The sequence below is a fragment of the Girardinichthys multiradiatus genome, chromosome 20 (assembly GCF_021462225.1).
Source record: "Girardinichthys multiradiatus isolate DD_20200921_A chromosome 20, DD_fGirMul_XY1, whole genome shotgun sequence".
Lineage (NCBI taxonomy): Eukaryota > Metazoa > Chordata > Actinopteri > Cyprinodontiformes > Goodeidae > Girardinichthys > Girardinichthys multiradiatus.
The window spans coordinates 31,002,001-31,018,365 of NC_061812.1; the positions used below are offsets into that span (position 1 = coordinate 31,002,001).

Sequence of the window (16,365 nt, forward strand, 5' to 3'; positions counted from 1 at the left end):
TTATTCTGTTTAGAGTGAAGAACTAGAGCCTCATCTCAGAGGTGGGAAGCAGCTTGCACAGATCAGTACTCTGTTATGAACTCTCTACTAGATGAAATAAAATGGCCAGTATTTAGATGGTGCAGTACAGACTGAAAACAAATTCAGAGACTATTATCCAGCAGCAGCCCAGTGCTGTTGCGATGAATTTCCACCCTCACTAATGCGTGTCCAGTGGTTGGCCAAGCAGCTCCCTCCTGTGGATAATCTGCAACTTGCCGCATAGCAACAAATGGATTTTGAAGTTTTTGTGCAAATTGAACACCAGCTTCAATTTGAGGTTCCGCATGTAAAACATTCTCAAATTCAGCATCTATCCAGACATTCAACTTCTCAGATGTTTTTCCAAATAATCCAGGATTTTCTTCCAGGCATCTTCTTGAGCAGCAGCATGGGGTGCAGGGTGGCCACCCCACATTGTGATTACTGCACGAGAAACATCAACTCACATGTAACAATGACAGTGACAAGTAAAGAATAGAAACCTGCTAATGCAAAACTACAGAGGCAGCTCACATTTCTTCGGCTTGATGACCCACATGGACTCTCTTGCATTCGGAGAATAGGGTGGCTCAATCAGGTGACCAGTGCCGGGATACGACAAGCGGGTCAACAGGTGGGATTTACCGGCAGACTGTAGACTCTTCTCAATCTGATGATTTAGAAACCAAGAATTAAAAGCATGCAAAAACATATGACTGAAGGAAATTTAAGAAATTTTGAAGACATACTAGCTAATCACATGGGTCATACAGGAAAAAAATATCAGAACTTTCTAGGTCCAGAGTTCTCAACATGTGGTTCTTAGGGCTACCTTTAGTTGTATTCAACATAGTTTTAAAAAGTTTAACACTGAGCCAATAATTCATTATAAACCCAATTGTGATGCAAAGATACAGTGCAGAAAAACCAAAAAGGCATGAGAGGTTAAACAACATTATGATCTTGGCTCCAAATGGAGAACTAACATGAATAGTTAACTTTTAACAAACCTGAGCTATTTTGTGTAAAAAGTAATAAAAAAGCAATTTCTTGTATAAAAGAAATTTAAACATTCCCAGATTTATTCAATCATTCATCTTCTATACCGTTTATTCTATAGTGGGTGACAGAGGAGCTGGTACCTATCTCCAGCAGTCTACGGGCGACAGGCAGGGTACAACCTGGACAGGTCGCCAATCCATCACAGGGCGACACAGAGACATTCAGGACAAACAACCAACCACACACTCATTCACACCTAAGGGCAATTTAGAGAGACCAATTAACCTAACAGTCATGTTTTTAGACTGTGGGAGGAAGCTGGAGTACCCGGAGAGAACCCACGCATGCACGGGGAGAACATGCAAATTCCATGCAGAAAGAACCCCGGCCGGGAGTCGAACCCAGGACCTTCTTGCTGTAAGGTCCTGGTTGAAATGTTGAAAATCACACAGTCATATGACATCAGGAGCACATAATTAGAACAGTGTTACTCTGCATTTTGAAGGAAGTTTGCTCTATTTAAACCTCTGTAATTTAGTTTGTTGTAATGCTAACTGTTGGATTGAGAGTGAACTCCATGGGGAGATTGGAAAAGCAGGCTGAGACCTTGAGAAAGAGGATTGCAGCAGCTTATGAGTCTGGTAAGGGCTCAAAAGAATTAAAAATCCGTCATTCCACCGTACAGAAAATAGTCTAGAACAATTACCAGCAAGCCCACTTTTGGGAATACAAGCAAGTTCACCCCCCTGAGAGCAGACCACAAGATCATGAAAGAAATCTCCAACAATCCCTAAAATGTCATATGTTGACTGTTGATTGCATGCCTATGCAGTCTGAAAGAGAATGCACAGGTTTTACTTTTATGTATCAAAAAAAGGGGCGCCCATCTGTAAAAATATTAAAAGTGAAGCAAAACAGAGCCCTGACTCATGAGAATGACCTAAAAAATACCAGAAATATGCACTACAATGTATATGGTTGATGTACAACAGAAGTTGAATAGAAATGATAGAAAATTGTTTGGTCTACTTATGGCAGCCAGTAAAAAGGCTATCACACGAAAATGGCTGAAAGTGGAACCACCTACTATTGAAGAATGGCTTGCTATTGTGCATGAAACTTAAATAATGGAAAAGATCACATTTTCTCTCATGATACAAGAAGATATATTTTTTAGAATTTGGTCAAAATGGTCTGAGTATGTAAAGCCTTTAAAGTCGGACTTCATGTGAAACCACATCTTCCCACCCAACCACCCACCACTTTTATTTTATGATACAGTAATGTGTTTGTACCAAGGTGTCTGGTTGTCAAGCAAGCCTCTTCACCACTTCTTCTGTATTTTTGTTTTATTTTTATTTTTATCAAAGTTTTTATGTTTTTCTTTTGGTTGTAACTGGTTATATGCTTTGGAAATGTTAAACTGCCAGCAAAAGAAATACAAAGAAAATTACACACACAAAAAAAAGAAATACACATTGTTAAATCCATCAAAGACTGGCTTCATATTAAGAAATGTTAAGTTCAGATCTTGATCTTGTTGAGGTGCTGCGGGAAGATTTGAAACAAGATGAACAAGAACTCTCCAAACATCTCATAGCTGAATTTAGGACTGGGGAAACTTTCCTTAAAACTGATGTCAGAGATTAGTAGGTAACCACAAGAAGTGTCTCATTTTAGTTATTTCAACTAAAAGGGCAAGACTTGCTGTTAGGGGTTAGGGTCTCCTAACGAGTAAAAAAAGATGCCTTTTTAGTGTTGACCTATAATCAAATGCCTTTTTTTTTCCAACAGATAAATAAAAGAAAGGTTTGACATCAATATGTGAACATTTATTTTCAAAGAAATTAATATTTAATGGAACATTTTAACAGTTTCACATGACTTTTTTCAGCTCGTCTTTAGTAGGACGGAGGAGCTATGACCACTGTGCGCACATCCTCTCTCATCAATGATTTCTCAAAACTAATTTTGTTTAAAACAATCATGATGTATTTTTTACTTCTTCTTTTTTTTTTTTTTTAAATGGGAGGAAACAAATGAAAAAAGTACAAATCAAATGTAGTGTTTTAAATACTCATCAGGATGGTTATACTTACGCCCAATGCATACTCCACAAGAACAAAGAAATAAATTTCCTGAGGTGTCAAGAAGAACAACATTCTTTCTGGCAGGACATTTTATATTTCATAAAAGCAGACCTCCTGAGAAGTTCCCATAGGTCCATCCCACTGCAGTATAATTTTTAGACACCGAACAAGAAAATAGTTCTGCCAAATACATGGGTCAAAAACAAGCTGCACCAACTCCCAAACCAGGGTTGCTAGAACATGAATGTCATTTTTTTCTTGAGGGAAAATTTAATTTCTTTGTTCTGTTTGAAGTGGTACTCATGAAAGGTTTCAGAACCGTGCTCCAAACAAAAATACAAATCTGGATCTAATTAACCGATTTTACCAGATCTGCATTCTCAGTGCTTGAGGTGCTCAGGTCATCTTCACCTACTATGTACATCAGAGGACAATCGAGCTTCTCCAGCTGCAGAAGAAAAACAAAGCAGAATTACTAATCTTTTCTTTTCATATGTGAATCTGCTTGTGTGCTCAAAGTGAGGAGGGCAATTTAACAGGTGAGTTAAATTAGGTCAACAGATATGTTTACTGGGTCAACACGTCTTAAATGAGCTGCTATGATTGAAAGCCCCCAGCATCTCCTATGACCATCTGTTCTTGTTTGAGTGATCAGATCTCAGCACAGTAAGGATGCATGTTAACACCAGGTGTACCCATCTTTTGTCTCTTTACCTTAACCAAGCTCTCGGGAAGAAGATTAGCAGGCAAGGAGATCTCTTTGAAAATGACGCGTCCCTCGTCATCAAAATTCCAATATTCCTGGAAACTAAAAACAGGGCAAACTAGCAGATAAATCACATTTTTACTTATTCATAACATGTTGATGAAAATTAGAGCATCAGTGATTACTAACAGCTCAGTTTTCTTTGTTTTATTTTACAACTGATTTGTGTTTCAGTGATGAGTAACCCACAGAATGTGTTTTTCTGTCTAAATATGTTAACTTTAAAACTATCCAACTTGACCATGATCAACAACAAAGATATATAAACAAATAAACTAAATTTGGGTATACCTGCACTATACATGCTGTAAAGAAAATGAATGTAGTTTATCTACTCCTTGGTAAACTGTTGTTTTATGCCACTTTATTTTCAATTTATTACCATTTAAATGTAATTGGAGCTGGAAGTGACCCTATTTGGACAATGGGTGAGGTTACAGAATGCCACACTAATAAGCAGATTGAAATGTATGTAAAAACACTGTATACAAAGCCTTTCCCCCCACAATTTAGTCATATAACTACTATGACTATGTGTCTTGTTGAGATTGTTGTGATAGACCAACACAAAGTAGCACTTAATTATGAAGTGGACAAATACAAGATCTGAGAAGTATGGTGTCCATTTCTATTCAGCCTTCTCTACTCTAATGTCCCAAAATAAAATTCTGTGGAACCAACTGACTTCAAAAGTCAGATTATACACTAAGCAGAGTTCACCTGTATGTAACTTAATCTGTTAAAATCTAGCTGTGTTTTGAGGATCTTAGAGGTTTTTTAGAGAACATTGGTGAACAAACAGCAAAATGAAGACCAAGGAACACAACAGACAGGTCAGAGAGAAAGTTTTGACCCAGGGTGCTGTTCTGTCCATCATGTGAAAATGGAAAGAATATGGCACAACTGCAAAGACATGACTGTCCACGGAAACGTACATATCAGACAGGGAGAGCATTAATCAGAGAAGCACCCAAGAGGTTCATGATAGCTGTGGAGGAGCTGAAAAGATCCAGATCTCATGTGGGACAATCTGCCAACAGGACAACTATTAGATGCAGACTCAATAAATATGGCCTTTATTGAAAAGAGGCAAGGAGAAATGCATTGTTAAAAGAAAGTCAAAATATGTTCTGTTCGCAGTTTGCCAGAAGCATCTCTGAAGAGATGAGAACAAATTTAACTTTTGGCCTACCTGTAGGCTACTTGTGGAGAAAACTAATACACATGACCTTTTGCACACTATGCCTGCAGTGAAACATAGGGGTGACAACATCATGCTGTAGAAATGCTCTTCTCAAGCAATGACAGGGTAACTGGTAAGAGTTGATAGAACGACGGTTTGAGCTAAACAGAGCAATACTGGAAGAAACGCAGCAAAAGACTTTAGACTGGGCCGGAGGTTCAATTCAATTCAATTCAATTCAATTCAATTCAGTTTTATTTATATAGCGCCAATTCACAACTCATGTTGTCTCAAGGCACTTCACAAAAGTCAGGTACATACATTCCAAATAATTCTAACCATTGAACAGTGCAGTCAGATTCAGTTTTTTATTCAAATTGGATAAAAAGTTTTTCTGTCTAAGGAAACCCAGCAGATTGCATCCAGTCAGTGACTTGCAGCATTCACTCCTCCTGGATGAGCATGTAGAGACAGTGGACAGTCACTGGCGTTGACTTTGCAGCAATCACTCATACTGAGCATGCATGTAGCGACAGTGGAGAGGAAAAACTCCCTTTTAACAGGAAGAAACCTCCAGCAGAACCAGGCCCAGTGTGAGCGGCCATCTGCTAGACCTAAATTCATTTAGGAATATCTGACAAGCTCGACATCCAATCCCTTTAGTCTCTAAATGTTCAAATCTGGTGGAGACATAACCAAAAAGACATGCAGCCTTAATTGCTCTGAAAGGTTGGTCATACAAAGTATTGACTTAAGGTAGCTGAATACAAATGCTCTCAACACTTTATGATTTTTATTTCTAAAATCCATTTGAAACCTTATATAAAGTTCCTTCTACTTCAACCACTACGCAGTACTTTGTGTTGGTCCATCACATTAAATTTCCATTAAATACATTGTAGTTTGTGGTGGCTAATTGGGAAAATGTGAAATCTTCAAATGGTGTTAGTACCTTTGCCAGGCAATGTATATCCTATAAATATAGTAGCATATAATAACAAACTGATCAGAAGGAACAAATCTAAGAAAATATATTGACTTCCTTTAAAAAGAAATGTCTGCTCTTTTAATTCTTAACAGTTGTCAAATCAAATAAGGCTTATTTCAAGACATCTGTGGTTCTGAAACCCGTTGTGCCTCATTTCATCAGTATCACCTAACTATTTACCTTTCAAACTGGTCAGTCCTGCCATCTGCATTTATGAGTGGCACCGTACTTCCCATTGGGCCATTGATACAAACCAAACAAGATGGCTGCAGAGGAACACAGAATGAGAGCAACTCAATCAATTTAGATATTCCACATAATTACCGACCTACCATTTCATAATTCTAAGATTAGAAGTTGGGTTTAAAATCAGACAGCAAGCTTCATGACCAACTTGAACTCCGGTTCTGGTAGCAATGCGAAGCGCCAAGTAGCATCCGAAGGAGAGACCGATGATCCCGATTCTGTCTGAAACGACCTGAGGGTGATCTTGAAGCAGTTGGAAGGCAGTCTGTTAGATGAAGATAGAAACTAATAATGACCAATAGTGGCTTCACTAACAACCCCTATAAAATAAATGTAATTGAGTGGAAAATAGACTGATATTATATAGCACTTTTCTAGTCATAGTGACCACGCAAAGTGCTTTATACCAGAGCTATATTTACTTATCACACTTACATTTATTAATATGCTGATACGCAGATTGGTATAGACATCATTGGGTTACTTCAACATGTGGAAGAAGGAAGCTAGAACCCAAACTTTCCAACTGGAAGACGAATACTTTACTCACTGAGCCAAGAGCGCCCCCGAAGCATTATGAAATTCATACTTTACTATTAAGAGAGCTTTGAAGTGTAATTCATAACTTCTTGTTTCTTGGTTTTAAGATGATGACATGACACTGAAGCAAATTTCTTTTAAACACTCTTCAAGATGGAAAAGACAAGAAAACATACCACTCAAGTAAGGCAGATCTTCATAAGTCAAAAAATGTCAACATAAAAAAAGAGCTGTTACTTAGATTTGCCCATATCGAAGGTAAGAGCAAACATCAAAGGGTTTAAAACAACTGGAAGTGTGACAAACAAGGCTGGACGAGGATGGAGAATGTGAAGAGTACTGTAGATTTAGCTAAAATGATTAAGACCAGATGAGTGAAAGCATTAGCTTGCCTTAAAATATGAATCCCCAACGTTGATACAATTTGGTGGACTAGGTAGATCTTTGTGCCCAAAGTAGGCAAGAGAAAAACTAATGTGACCTCTGGATGCCAGGAGAGAGGAGCGGTATTCTATCAGTCCTCCACCCATTCCCCACAGATCCAGTACGGCTGGAAACGGGCCTGGGCCTGCAGGAAACCATTACAAAAGAGTGCATAAAGGGTAAATTGTATCTTAACAGGAGGAAAGTCACAACATTAATGGATAAAACTCTCACCAGGAGGTACGAACAATGTCCCTACAACTCCATTTTGACGAATCTCTATTCTCTTCACTCCTGGTGCGATGTACCACCGTTCAGCAGTTACAGCTGCCAGCTCCGTAATCTGCTGTTCACTGGGTGAGACGTGGCCTTCCAGGAGGGAGATGTGCACCATGTAAGGAGTCTCCACATTTTTCTTCCTCAGTCTTCAAAAGAGTTGATTTCAGTTAGAAATTTATTGATTTTCCCTGCATGACAAAGCATCAGTAATGAAATGTAAAAACCTGATCTAAGCTGGGAAAATATAAAAGAAAAAGAAAAAAAACAAGGATTCTTTGCTTTCTGCAGGTCTAAAAGCTAACATAACTATCTCTTTTTATCTCACGGAGTTCATTCGGTTTGTTAGTATACAAACATGCTTCTTTCATTCAAAAGATTCATGCAACACAAGCTCCAACTGTAAGAGACAAGATCCCAACAGGATGGATGCAGATAAAGAGAAGACGGCTTTAGAATGAAAGACAAAAGTGACACATATGTTGCGTTTTTGGAGATATGGGTGTAAAAAATGGATGCATCCTGACTAAGCTCTGCAACGTGTAAATGGGAATCAGAGCAAAACATCCTGCATTCAACACATGTAAAACTGTCTTTTTAGAATAGGATTAATAAATATAGCTTTGCTCAGGACTAACACATTTGTTTTCTCATGAAAATATTCACACCCCCTTAACCTGTCCACTGTTTGACATGCTACTATGACAAACTTCAATGTGTTACTTTGGGATTTCAACATAGACAGCACATAAGTGTAAAATGGGAAAAAAAAAAATAAAATCGATATTTGCTTTTATTACATTTTTTACAAATAAAATCTAAAAACTACGCATTATATTTCCTCCGCTCCGTATTTTATTTTGCTCCATTCATCTTATCTAGAATGACCTCTCTGTGCCTACTGAAGAAAGACACACCCACAGCATGATGCCGCCACCACTATGTTTCACTCGGGGGATGTTAGGCTCATGTTAATGGGCAGGGTTAGTTTTTTGCCACACATGGCATGTTGCATGTAGGCCAAAAAGCTTAAAAATCATTTTTAAGTATGTTGGCTGTGTGCCTTGAGTTAGGAATATAATGAAAACTTTTGAAAGACACTGTATATTAGCTCTTTATAATTTTCATCAGTACATCAGGAGACATGCTTGAGTTTGACGCCACAAACTTCACTCTGCGAAGCTCATACCGAGTTTGTTTTCATCACGTGCCTCAAACCTTCTCTTTCTCCAGGAGCTGGCTGGATACTCCAGAAGAGTCCCATCGGCTCACAGCCCAAATAGGAGCCTCCAACAGAAGGATCACGGGTTACTGTTAAAAGGCGGAGGAAGAAGAAACAAATAGACAAAAGCAAATGAAAACCTATCTAGACACCATTTGTTAAAGTCTGGTAATATAAAACCTGGCATTTTCTAACATATTTGCACCCTCTTCTTTATTTACCAGCAGATATCAAAAATTACCTTACATATCACCCCATATATACATAAAACAAGAAGCCATTAATCAATTTTACTCACAACTTAAAACTCCACTCTCATTTGCATTATAATGAGCAAATGACTGCCATAGGTCTCCCTCATCACTGTGCATTCTTGCACACACTGTGACAGGACAGTGTGGGGGCAGGAAGTGTCCTTTAATGCTCATCTGCTCGTCAATGAGGGCGCGAACTGGAGCAGCCGTCAATATTGGGGCTGGTCTAGTGTTGCTCTTCCACCGAACTGCCCCTGCAGGATAAAGACGATGAAAGTGGTCTTTAGTGGCCTTTATTAAGAATAATCAGACAGGAGATGGGCAAAGAGAGAAGGGGGGGGGGGGGATCAAGCAAAGGTCTCAAGGCAGGGGATAGAAACCTTTAGCTTAATAGGTTGAATTACAGTTAAAGTTTGATCCCACCACTGGTGTCTGTAAAACCATCAGGCAGCTGCAGCTCATCCAGAATGCTGCTGCCAGAATACTGATCAAAACTGTGAAAATGGGTCACATCATACCAGTGTCATTGCACTGGCTCCCAGTTTGTCAAACCCTGGATTTTAAAATAATTGTATTTGTTATGTAAGGCACTGAATGGCATTAACCCTAAATACGTTTCTGAGTTGCTGGTCATGTATGTACCATGAAGACTGCTCAGGCCATCAGAGACATACTTACTCTGTGTTTCCAGTACTAGCAATAAACAAGGTGAGGCAGCATTTAGTTTTTTTTTTGCTTCCCATAAACCTGAGATGTCCTTTCCTTTATTATCTTGTGAAGCATTTTAAATTATCCTCTGTATAAATGGTGATAAAGAAAATAAACTTGTCTCCAGAAGGCAGTTTGTTGCACATCCACCCTGCCTCACGTTTCCTAGGAGTTAACACAGCATTATAAAAGGAATAGTCCCAGTTTGGGTTTGTAGAACTGAACAATTTTAGTTTGTAGGAATTAATGATTTCATATTTTTAAAGTCTGGTTGTAGTTAAAATATGGGTTTACCCTAGGACTTCAGAGAGAACTAGAGGCACACCTTAGCACACCCTAAGCATACCAACGGACTGGTATGCTTTACAAATAATATATTTTTTCAATCAAATGAAATAAAAGTCAGATAATGAGAAAGAATAACTGGAGAGGTCTCAATAATGATATATATTTAAAACGAATATATTTAAAATACATAAAAAATATATAAAAATATATTTAGAATACATAGAAAAGTACATATAAAATAGTCAGTCATTTCATCAAAAAAATGAAATGACTGACTATTTAGAATACATAGAAAAGTACATATAAAAGTAAAGAAGTGCTTTATTAAGTTACTGATTGTCCTCTTTACGCCTTCAAACATCCTCCATAGAAGCCCCCCCGAAAAGAACGGCACAAGATAAACCACAACTTTACCTGTAAGCCACTCCAACCCTGCCAGTTTCCTATAAACACTGAAGCCTGGTTTCATCTTAATGTCAGTGAGCTGCAGAATGGCGTTCACACTCAGATGTACCCTGAACATTAGACCGTCTCTGTGTGCTCTGCATAGAGGAATGACAAAAGATCAAACAGCGAAATATTGGAAAACTCATCCATCACCGTCTGCTGGGGGTATCAGGGAATGGAAAACAACATGTCAAACAGTAAGCTGCACATGTCAAGGTCTGTTTGCATAAGTTGCACAAGTTAGAAATTAACCTTAGACCTTTGAGCTGCAACACGACCCGACACTGAATTTAAAGTGGAGTTTAAGCTCTGAGAATTAGTTTGTTATTACTAGACAAGAGCAACAATAGAGATGCAAAGGCCTATGGAAATTCAAATGCTTCATATTATTATGAGTCTCCTGACAAATGAATTGGCTTTTTGGAAGCTTAAACATATACAAAAACTGACCAGATTTTTCACATGCGTCAGTCATGCGTCAAATTGAAGCATTTTAAGGATTTTGCAAAGGTCACAAAATAACTTGCTCCAGAGCACACCCTTCCCAGAAAATTTCAAAACACCCACCTTATCTACCGTATCATAGAGGTATGAAATCTGGTACACTTGTAGAGCTTCTCCAGACCCTCTCAAAACTCTTGCGGCCATGCTCTACAACAAACAGAAAGTTGGCCATCTTGGATTGACTTTGCGATTTTGACCTTGTTCTGGCTGTTTTTAGTGTCCACATTTGATCAAACGTCTCCTACGGGTTTTGATGAGGCACAGGGGATCTAAAGTTATCAAAATCCTGACTATTCCTGTATGTCCAAGGGGTGAGGTCAGACCTCAAAGTTTGACTTCTTGCCAAGAAAAACTAAATTATATTATAGCTATGGCTCCAACAGAGTCACAGAGACACAAATCCTTCTGTGATTGATCCACATCTAATCCCCAACAAAACTTAATAGTAAAATGCTGACATCACTTAGGCCACACCCTCTGAGAACAGAAAGTGTAATGTTTTACTTTGGAAGGTCCACATTTGACCCGTGTGACATAATCAAGATGAAACTGTACCCAGTGACAGAAGACAAGTTAGAATAACTTGTTCTCAAGTACTGAGACTTTTGGCTAGAGGGTGTGGTCATGGCAGCGTAATGAAATCCGATATCACGCCATGGCCACACATTCGGTTCTAATTGTTACATATATTATCTGATCTCGCACCAAATTTAATATGATAGATATTAACACAGCCCCAAACAGATATTTAGGCAAAACAAATTGGTTGGCAGGTCCTAATTCCTCTACAGCGCCCCCTAGAAGCATTAAAGCAATCAGCCCCAACCCATGATTTGACCGAGGTTTATGAAATTCGGTGCAAATACACTATATTGTCAAAAGTATTGGGTCACACCACGAAATCAATGAATTTCGGTGTTACAATCACTTCCATGGATGCAGGTGTATAATGTTTGGTGTGGAGAAAACTTGACTGGCCTGCACAGAGTCCTGACCTCAACCTTCTTGAAGACGTTGGGATGAATTAGAGCATAGGTGGCAATTCTGGTTTACTCATCTATGATCAAACTCAAACCTTGAGGATGATGTTTACAAAACAGTTAAAGTTGCTATTGCTGGCAACAGTGGGTCATTAATAAATTAGACCTTATAGATTAAGAAAAAGATGTCATCAATATTCATACACATGTAAAAGCAGACAGACAAATACTTGTATCAACATGCCAACAGTACACAGCTCCAATCTGCCCCTCACTTTGCATTCTTGGTGACTTCACAAAAGTAGATTCGGAAACAAATATACGCCACATTCTTGTTGCAGTTCTAAGCACTGCTAAAAACAATACAAGAACTGGAATAATAAGTTTTAAAATATGCCATTTAGAATTTGTTTCTATGGAGAGAATATCTGTTTGTAAGAAAAACCAACAGAATAACTTTGAATTGGTTTGGTCCTATAATTAAATATATGTCACCTAGGGGCGTAGGGGGTATGGGCATTACCACCTTGGGATCAGGGGACATGGGGTATAGGGATGCCGGTGCCAGGGACACCACGGAGGGTGGCTGTGCTCAGGGGACACGCCATGCCGGTTCGGCAGGAACAGGGGGTGTGGGGATGGCTTGGGGATCTAGGCACCATGGGGGACCCAGCAGGGGGCTGCCTAACTTGGTGGGTATCTCTGGTGCCTGCCTGATGTGTTAGGGGTGCTGGAAGGTCTCCCCTGCTTGGTGCTTGGCAGTCTTGCTGCCCAGGGTTGGCGCAGTCCCTGGGCTGCTGGGGGGACTGGTTCCTGGGCTTGGCCTGTGCGGCTGGTAATGTGGCTGGGTTGGGGGACTCAGGGCCCTCCGTCCCGCCTCGCGTCTCTTTGGCCTGGGGCCTGCTGCTCCTGTCCTCGCTGGTGACCTACTACTGTGCAGGGCATATGGCTGCCCTGGGGTGATGCTTTATGTCTGGCTGCCTGGGACTGCTGCGGCCTTCAGGAGCCAGGTCCACCTGCCCTTCGCTCCATTTAGGTCCTGTGGACAGCAGACCTTTTACCATTCTCGCCACACTTACAAATGTACATTTCCAGGTGACAAACTCGCCCTCACATGCACCAACTCAACACAAATGCATGCACTTAATACTTATACTGTCTTAAAATAACCTTTCTGTACAGCCAAACTGCCTTAGCACATGTAGGCAAATATCTGCTCTATATGGTAGCCCTAAAATGCTGGGACAGGATATATTTAAAAAAAAAGGAAAAGAAAGCAGATAATAGAGCTGCAGCTGTTGCGACACAAGCCAAAGTGGTGCAGTAGCGAGGGCTGCTCCAAGCTGTTTGCAGCTTTAATTGTTCTTTTGCATTTACCTACAGGTTTGGGAACATATATGCAGATACACATTGACATAAAGTACAAACATATTTGTAAAGTTTCACAGTCAAAATTTGACAGCAATATTTTGGGTTATTTAGCCGGTCATAAGAGAAAAAAATGGGGCTTCATTTTTCAAAGTGATATTTTCACCATCTCATTCATACATTTAAAAGTGTCCAAGTTCCAAACTAAATATTTGGCTTGCAAATTAAATATTTAGTGAGCAAGCTAAATATTTAGTTTCAAACTAAATGTCTAGGTCTGAGCTAATTATTATTTAGTTAGCAAATGAATTATTTAGTTTAAATATTTAGCTCAGACCTAAACATTTACTTAGGAACTAAATATTTAATTTGGAGCTAGCTTACTAACTAAATATTTACTTTGGAAATGTGACAAATCTTAAATGTATGAATGACATGGTGAAAATAGATGGCCCAGCGAGCAAACAACAATCTCAAAGTTTAAACATAAGGTTTGATATCCAGTTAAAGCATGATCACCACACCCTCCACCTGGAAGACCAGGATCAAACTGGAAGTTTGTCCACCTTTTCCAGGAGCAAACAATAAAAAACATTCTCTCACACCTCTAAGGGGTCCAAAAGTTACCTTACCGTTGACTTAACTGTCTTTGTTGTGTTTCTGGATAAGAAAATAGTAGGCCTACCAGGTGTTGAAATTGGCTTCTGATTGAGATTTTCGATTCGGGAAACGGCTAAAGGTCCATTCCACCTCATTTTGCACTACCTTCAGCATATTTATTCCGCTCTAGTTCAAAAACTACAATAGTTAGTTTTTGCTGACAAAAGGCTTTCTTAAACTCAGAGGTGTTTACTATGGGCCAGATAAATGTGCTTCTTTTGTCATCTACATAAATTACCTTTTTAAACGTGACATTCTCATCAAAGTCTTTATTCTTACATTTCAAAAATGGAAATTGGTATAAAGTTGATTTTCTTAAATCTTAGTCAAAAAGTAAAAAGTAGATTCATATGGTAACAGCAAATAATTAATACACTAGGTGGTACACAAAAAAACCCAAAAAACAAACCCACATTTGTAGTCTAGTGAGAACCTATATAGATAAACCAAAGTAAAGTTATTGTATTGATACAATTTAAGTTAATTGACTTTATCCTCACATAGAATGTATCTGTCTTCTAAATTTTTTTATTTTACAAGCCATTGTCTCTGGTAAGTTGATGCTGCATTTTAATTTAAAAAAAAGTGGGCCCAGTCATCTTTGATGATTATTTACAACTTGACAAAATAATGAAATACCTGCTAAACAGCTCCGACACTATCTCAGTTCAATTCTTTAGCACGGTGACTTTAGATAAGATCAAATAAAATCTTTTTATTTCAGAATTTGCAAAGATGTCCATATGCAAAAAATGTATGTGTAATTGTAAACTTTTTTTTTTTTAAATTAACTAAATCCACAGAAAAAACAACAATCTGAGAATTACGAAGGGGTATTTAACTCGGTTACTTGTTTAAGAGTTAAATAAGTAACCGAGTGGGTCAGGGCTACAGCAGGTGCACCATATGAGGAGTCTATAGATCTACAGGTCCTTCTCAAAATATTAGCATATTGTGATAAAGTTAATTATTTTCCATAATGTCATGATGAAAATTTAACATTCATATATTTTAGATTCATTGCACACTAACTGAAATATTTCAGGTCTTTTATTGTCTTAATACGGATGATTTTGGCATACAGCTCATGAAAACCCAAAATTCCTATCTCACAAAATTAGCATATTTCATCCGACCAATAAAAGAAAAGTGTTTTTAATACAAAAAACGTCAACCTTCAAATAATCATGTACAGTTATGCACTCAATACTTGGTCGGGAATCCTTTTGCAGAAATGACTGCTTCAATGCGGCGTGGCATGGAGGCAATCAGCCTGTGGCACTGCTGAGGTCTTATGGAGGCCCAGGATGCTTCGATAGCGGCCTTTAGCTCATCCAGAGTGTTGGGTCTTGAGTCTCTCAACGTTCTCTTCACAATATCCCACAGATTCTCTATGGGGTTCAGGTCAGGAGAGTTGGCAGGCCAATTGAGCACACTGATACCATGGTCAGTAAACCATTTACTAGTGGTTTTGGCACTGTGAGCAGGTGCCAGGTCGTGCTGAAAAATGAAATCTTCATCTCCATAAAGCTTTTCAGCAGATGGAAGCATGAAGTGCTCCAAAATCTCCTGATAGCTAGCTGCATTGACCCTGCCCTTGATAAAACACAGTGGACCAACACCAGCAGCTGACACGGCACCCCAGACCATCACTGACTGTGGGTACTTGACACTGGACTTCTGGCATTTTGGCATTTCCTTCTCCCCAGTCTTCCTCCAGACTCTGGCACCTTGGTTTCCAAAGGACATGCAGAATTTACTTTCATCCGAAAAAAGTACTTTGGACCACTGAGCAACAGTCCAGTGCTGCTTCTCTGTAGCCCAGGTCAGGCGCTTCTGCCGCTGTTTCTGGTTCAAAAGTGGCTTGACCTGGGGAATGCGGCACCAGTAGCCCATTTCCTGCACACTCCTGTGCACGGTGGCTCTGGATGTTTCTACTCCAGACTCAGTCCACTGCTTCCGCAGGTCCCCCAAGGTCTGGAATCGGCCCTTCTCCACAATCTTCCTCAGGGTCCGGTCACCTCTTCTCGTTGTGCAACGTTTTCTGCCACACTTTTTCCTTCCCACAGACTTCCCACTGAGGTGCCTTGATACAGCACTCTGGGAACAGCCTATTCGTTCAGAAATTTCTTTCTGTGTCTTACCCTCTTGCTTGAGGGTGTCAATAGTGGCCTTCTGGACAGCAGTCAGGTCGGCAGTCTTACCCATGATTGGGGTTTTGAGTGATGAACCAGGCTGGGAGTTTTAAAGGCCTCAGGAATCTTTTGCAGGTGTTTAGAGTTAACTCGTTGATTCAGATGATTAGGTTCATAGCTCGTTTAGAGACCCTTTTAATGATATGCTAATTTTGTGAGATAGGAATTTTGGGTTTTCATGAGCTGTATGCCAAAATCATCCAT

General features: G+C 39.3%; 1 protein-coding gene across 1 annotated transcript; it reads right to left on the reverse strand.

The window, feature by feature from the left end:
• Positions 1 to 41: 41 nt before the first annotated feature.
• On the reverse strand, positions 42 to 10,601 carry LOC124856113 (bile acid-CoA:amino acid N-acyltransferase-like). The gene is made up of 11 exons (XM_047346325.1): positions 10,422 to 10,601; positions 9,056 to 9,265; positions 8,747 to 8,846; positions 7,494 to 7,684; positions 7,229 to 7,404; positions 6,445 to 6,561; positions 6,231 to 6,316; positions 3,828 to 3,921; positions 3,481 to 3,561; positions 556 to 691; positions 42 to 465 (listed from the first exon to the last, which is right to left on the reverse strand). The coding sequence occupies exons 1-11, from the start codon at positions 10,528 to 10,530 to the stop codon at positions 365 to 367; spliced, it is 1,401 nt and encodes a 466-aa protein (XP_047202281.1). The 5' UTR covers positions 10,531 to 10,601; the 3' UTR covers positions 42 to 364.
• Positions 10,602 to 16,365: the final 5,764 nt, after the last annotated feature.

Excerpts from the sequence above, each read along its gene's own strand:
- LOC124856113 (XM_047346325.1), bottom strand. The coding sequence starts at position 10,530 with ATGTTCAGGGTACATCTGAGTGTGAACGCCATTCTGCAGCTCACTGAC. Across the intron at positions 8,847-9,055 it reads TGAGAGTGGAGTTTTAAGTT|TAACCCGTGATCCTTCTGTT; the intron begins GTGAGTAAAATT and ends GCCTTTTAACAG. Across the intron at positions 6,562-7,228 it reads TTGGGGATTCATATTTTAAG|ACTGCCTTCCAACTGCTTCA; the intron begins GCAAGCTAATGC and ends TTCATCTAACAG.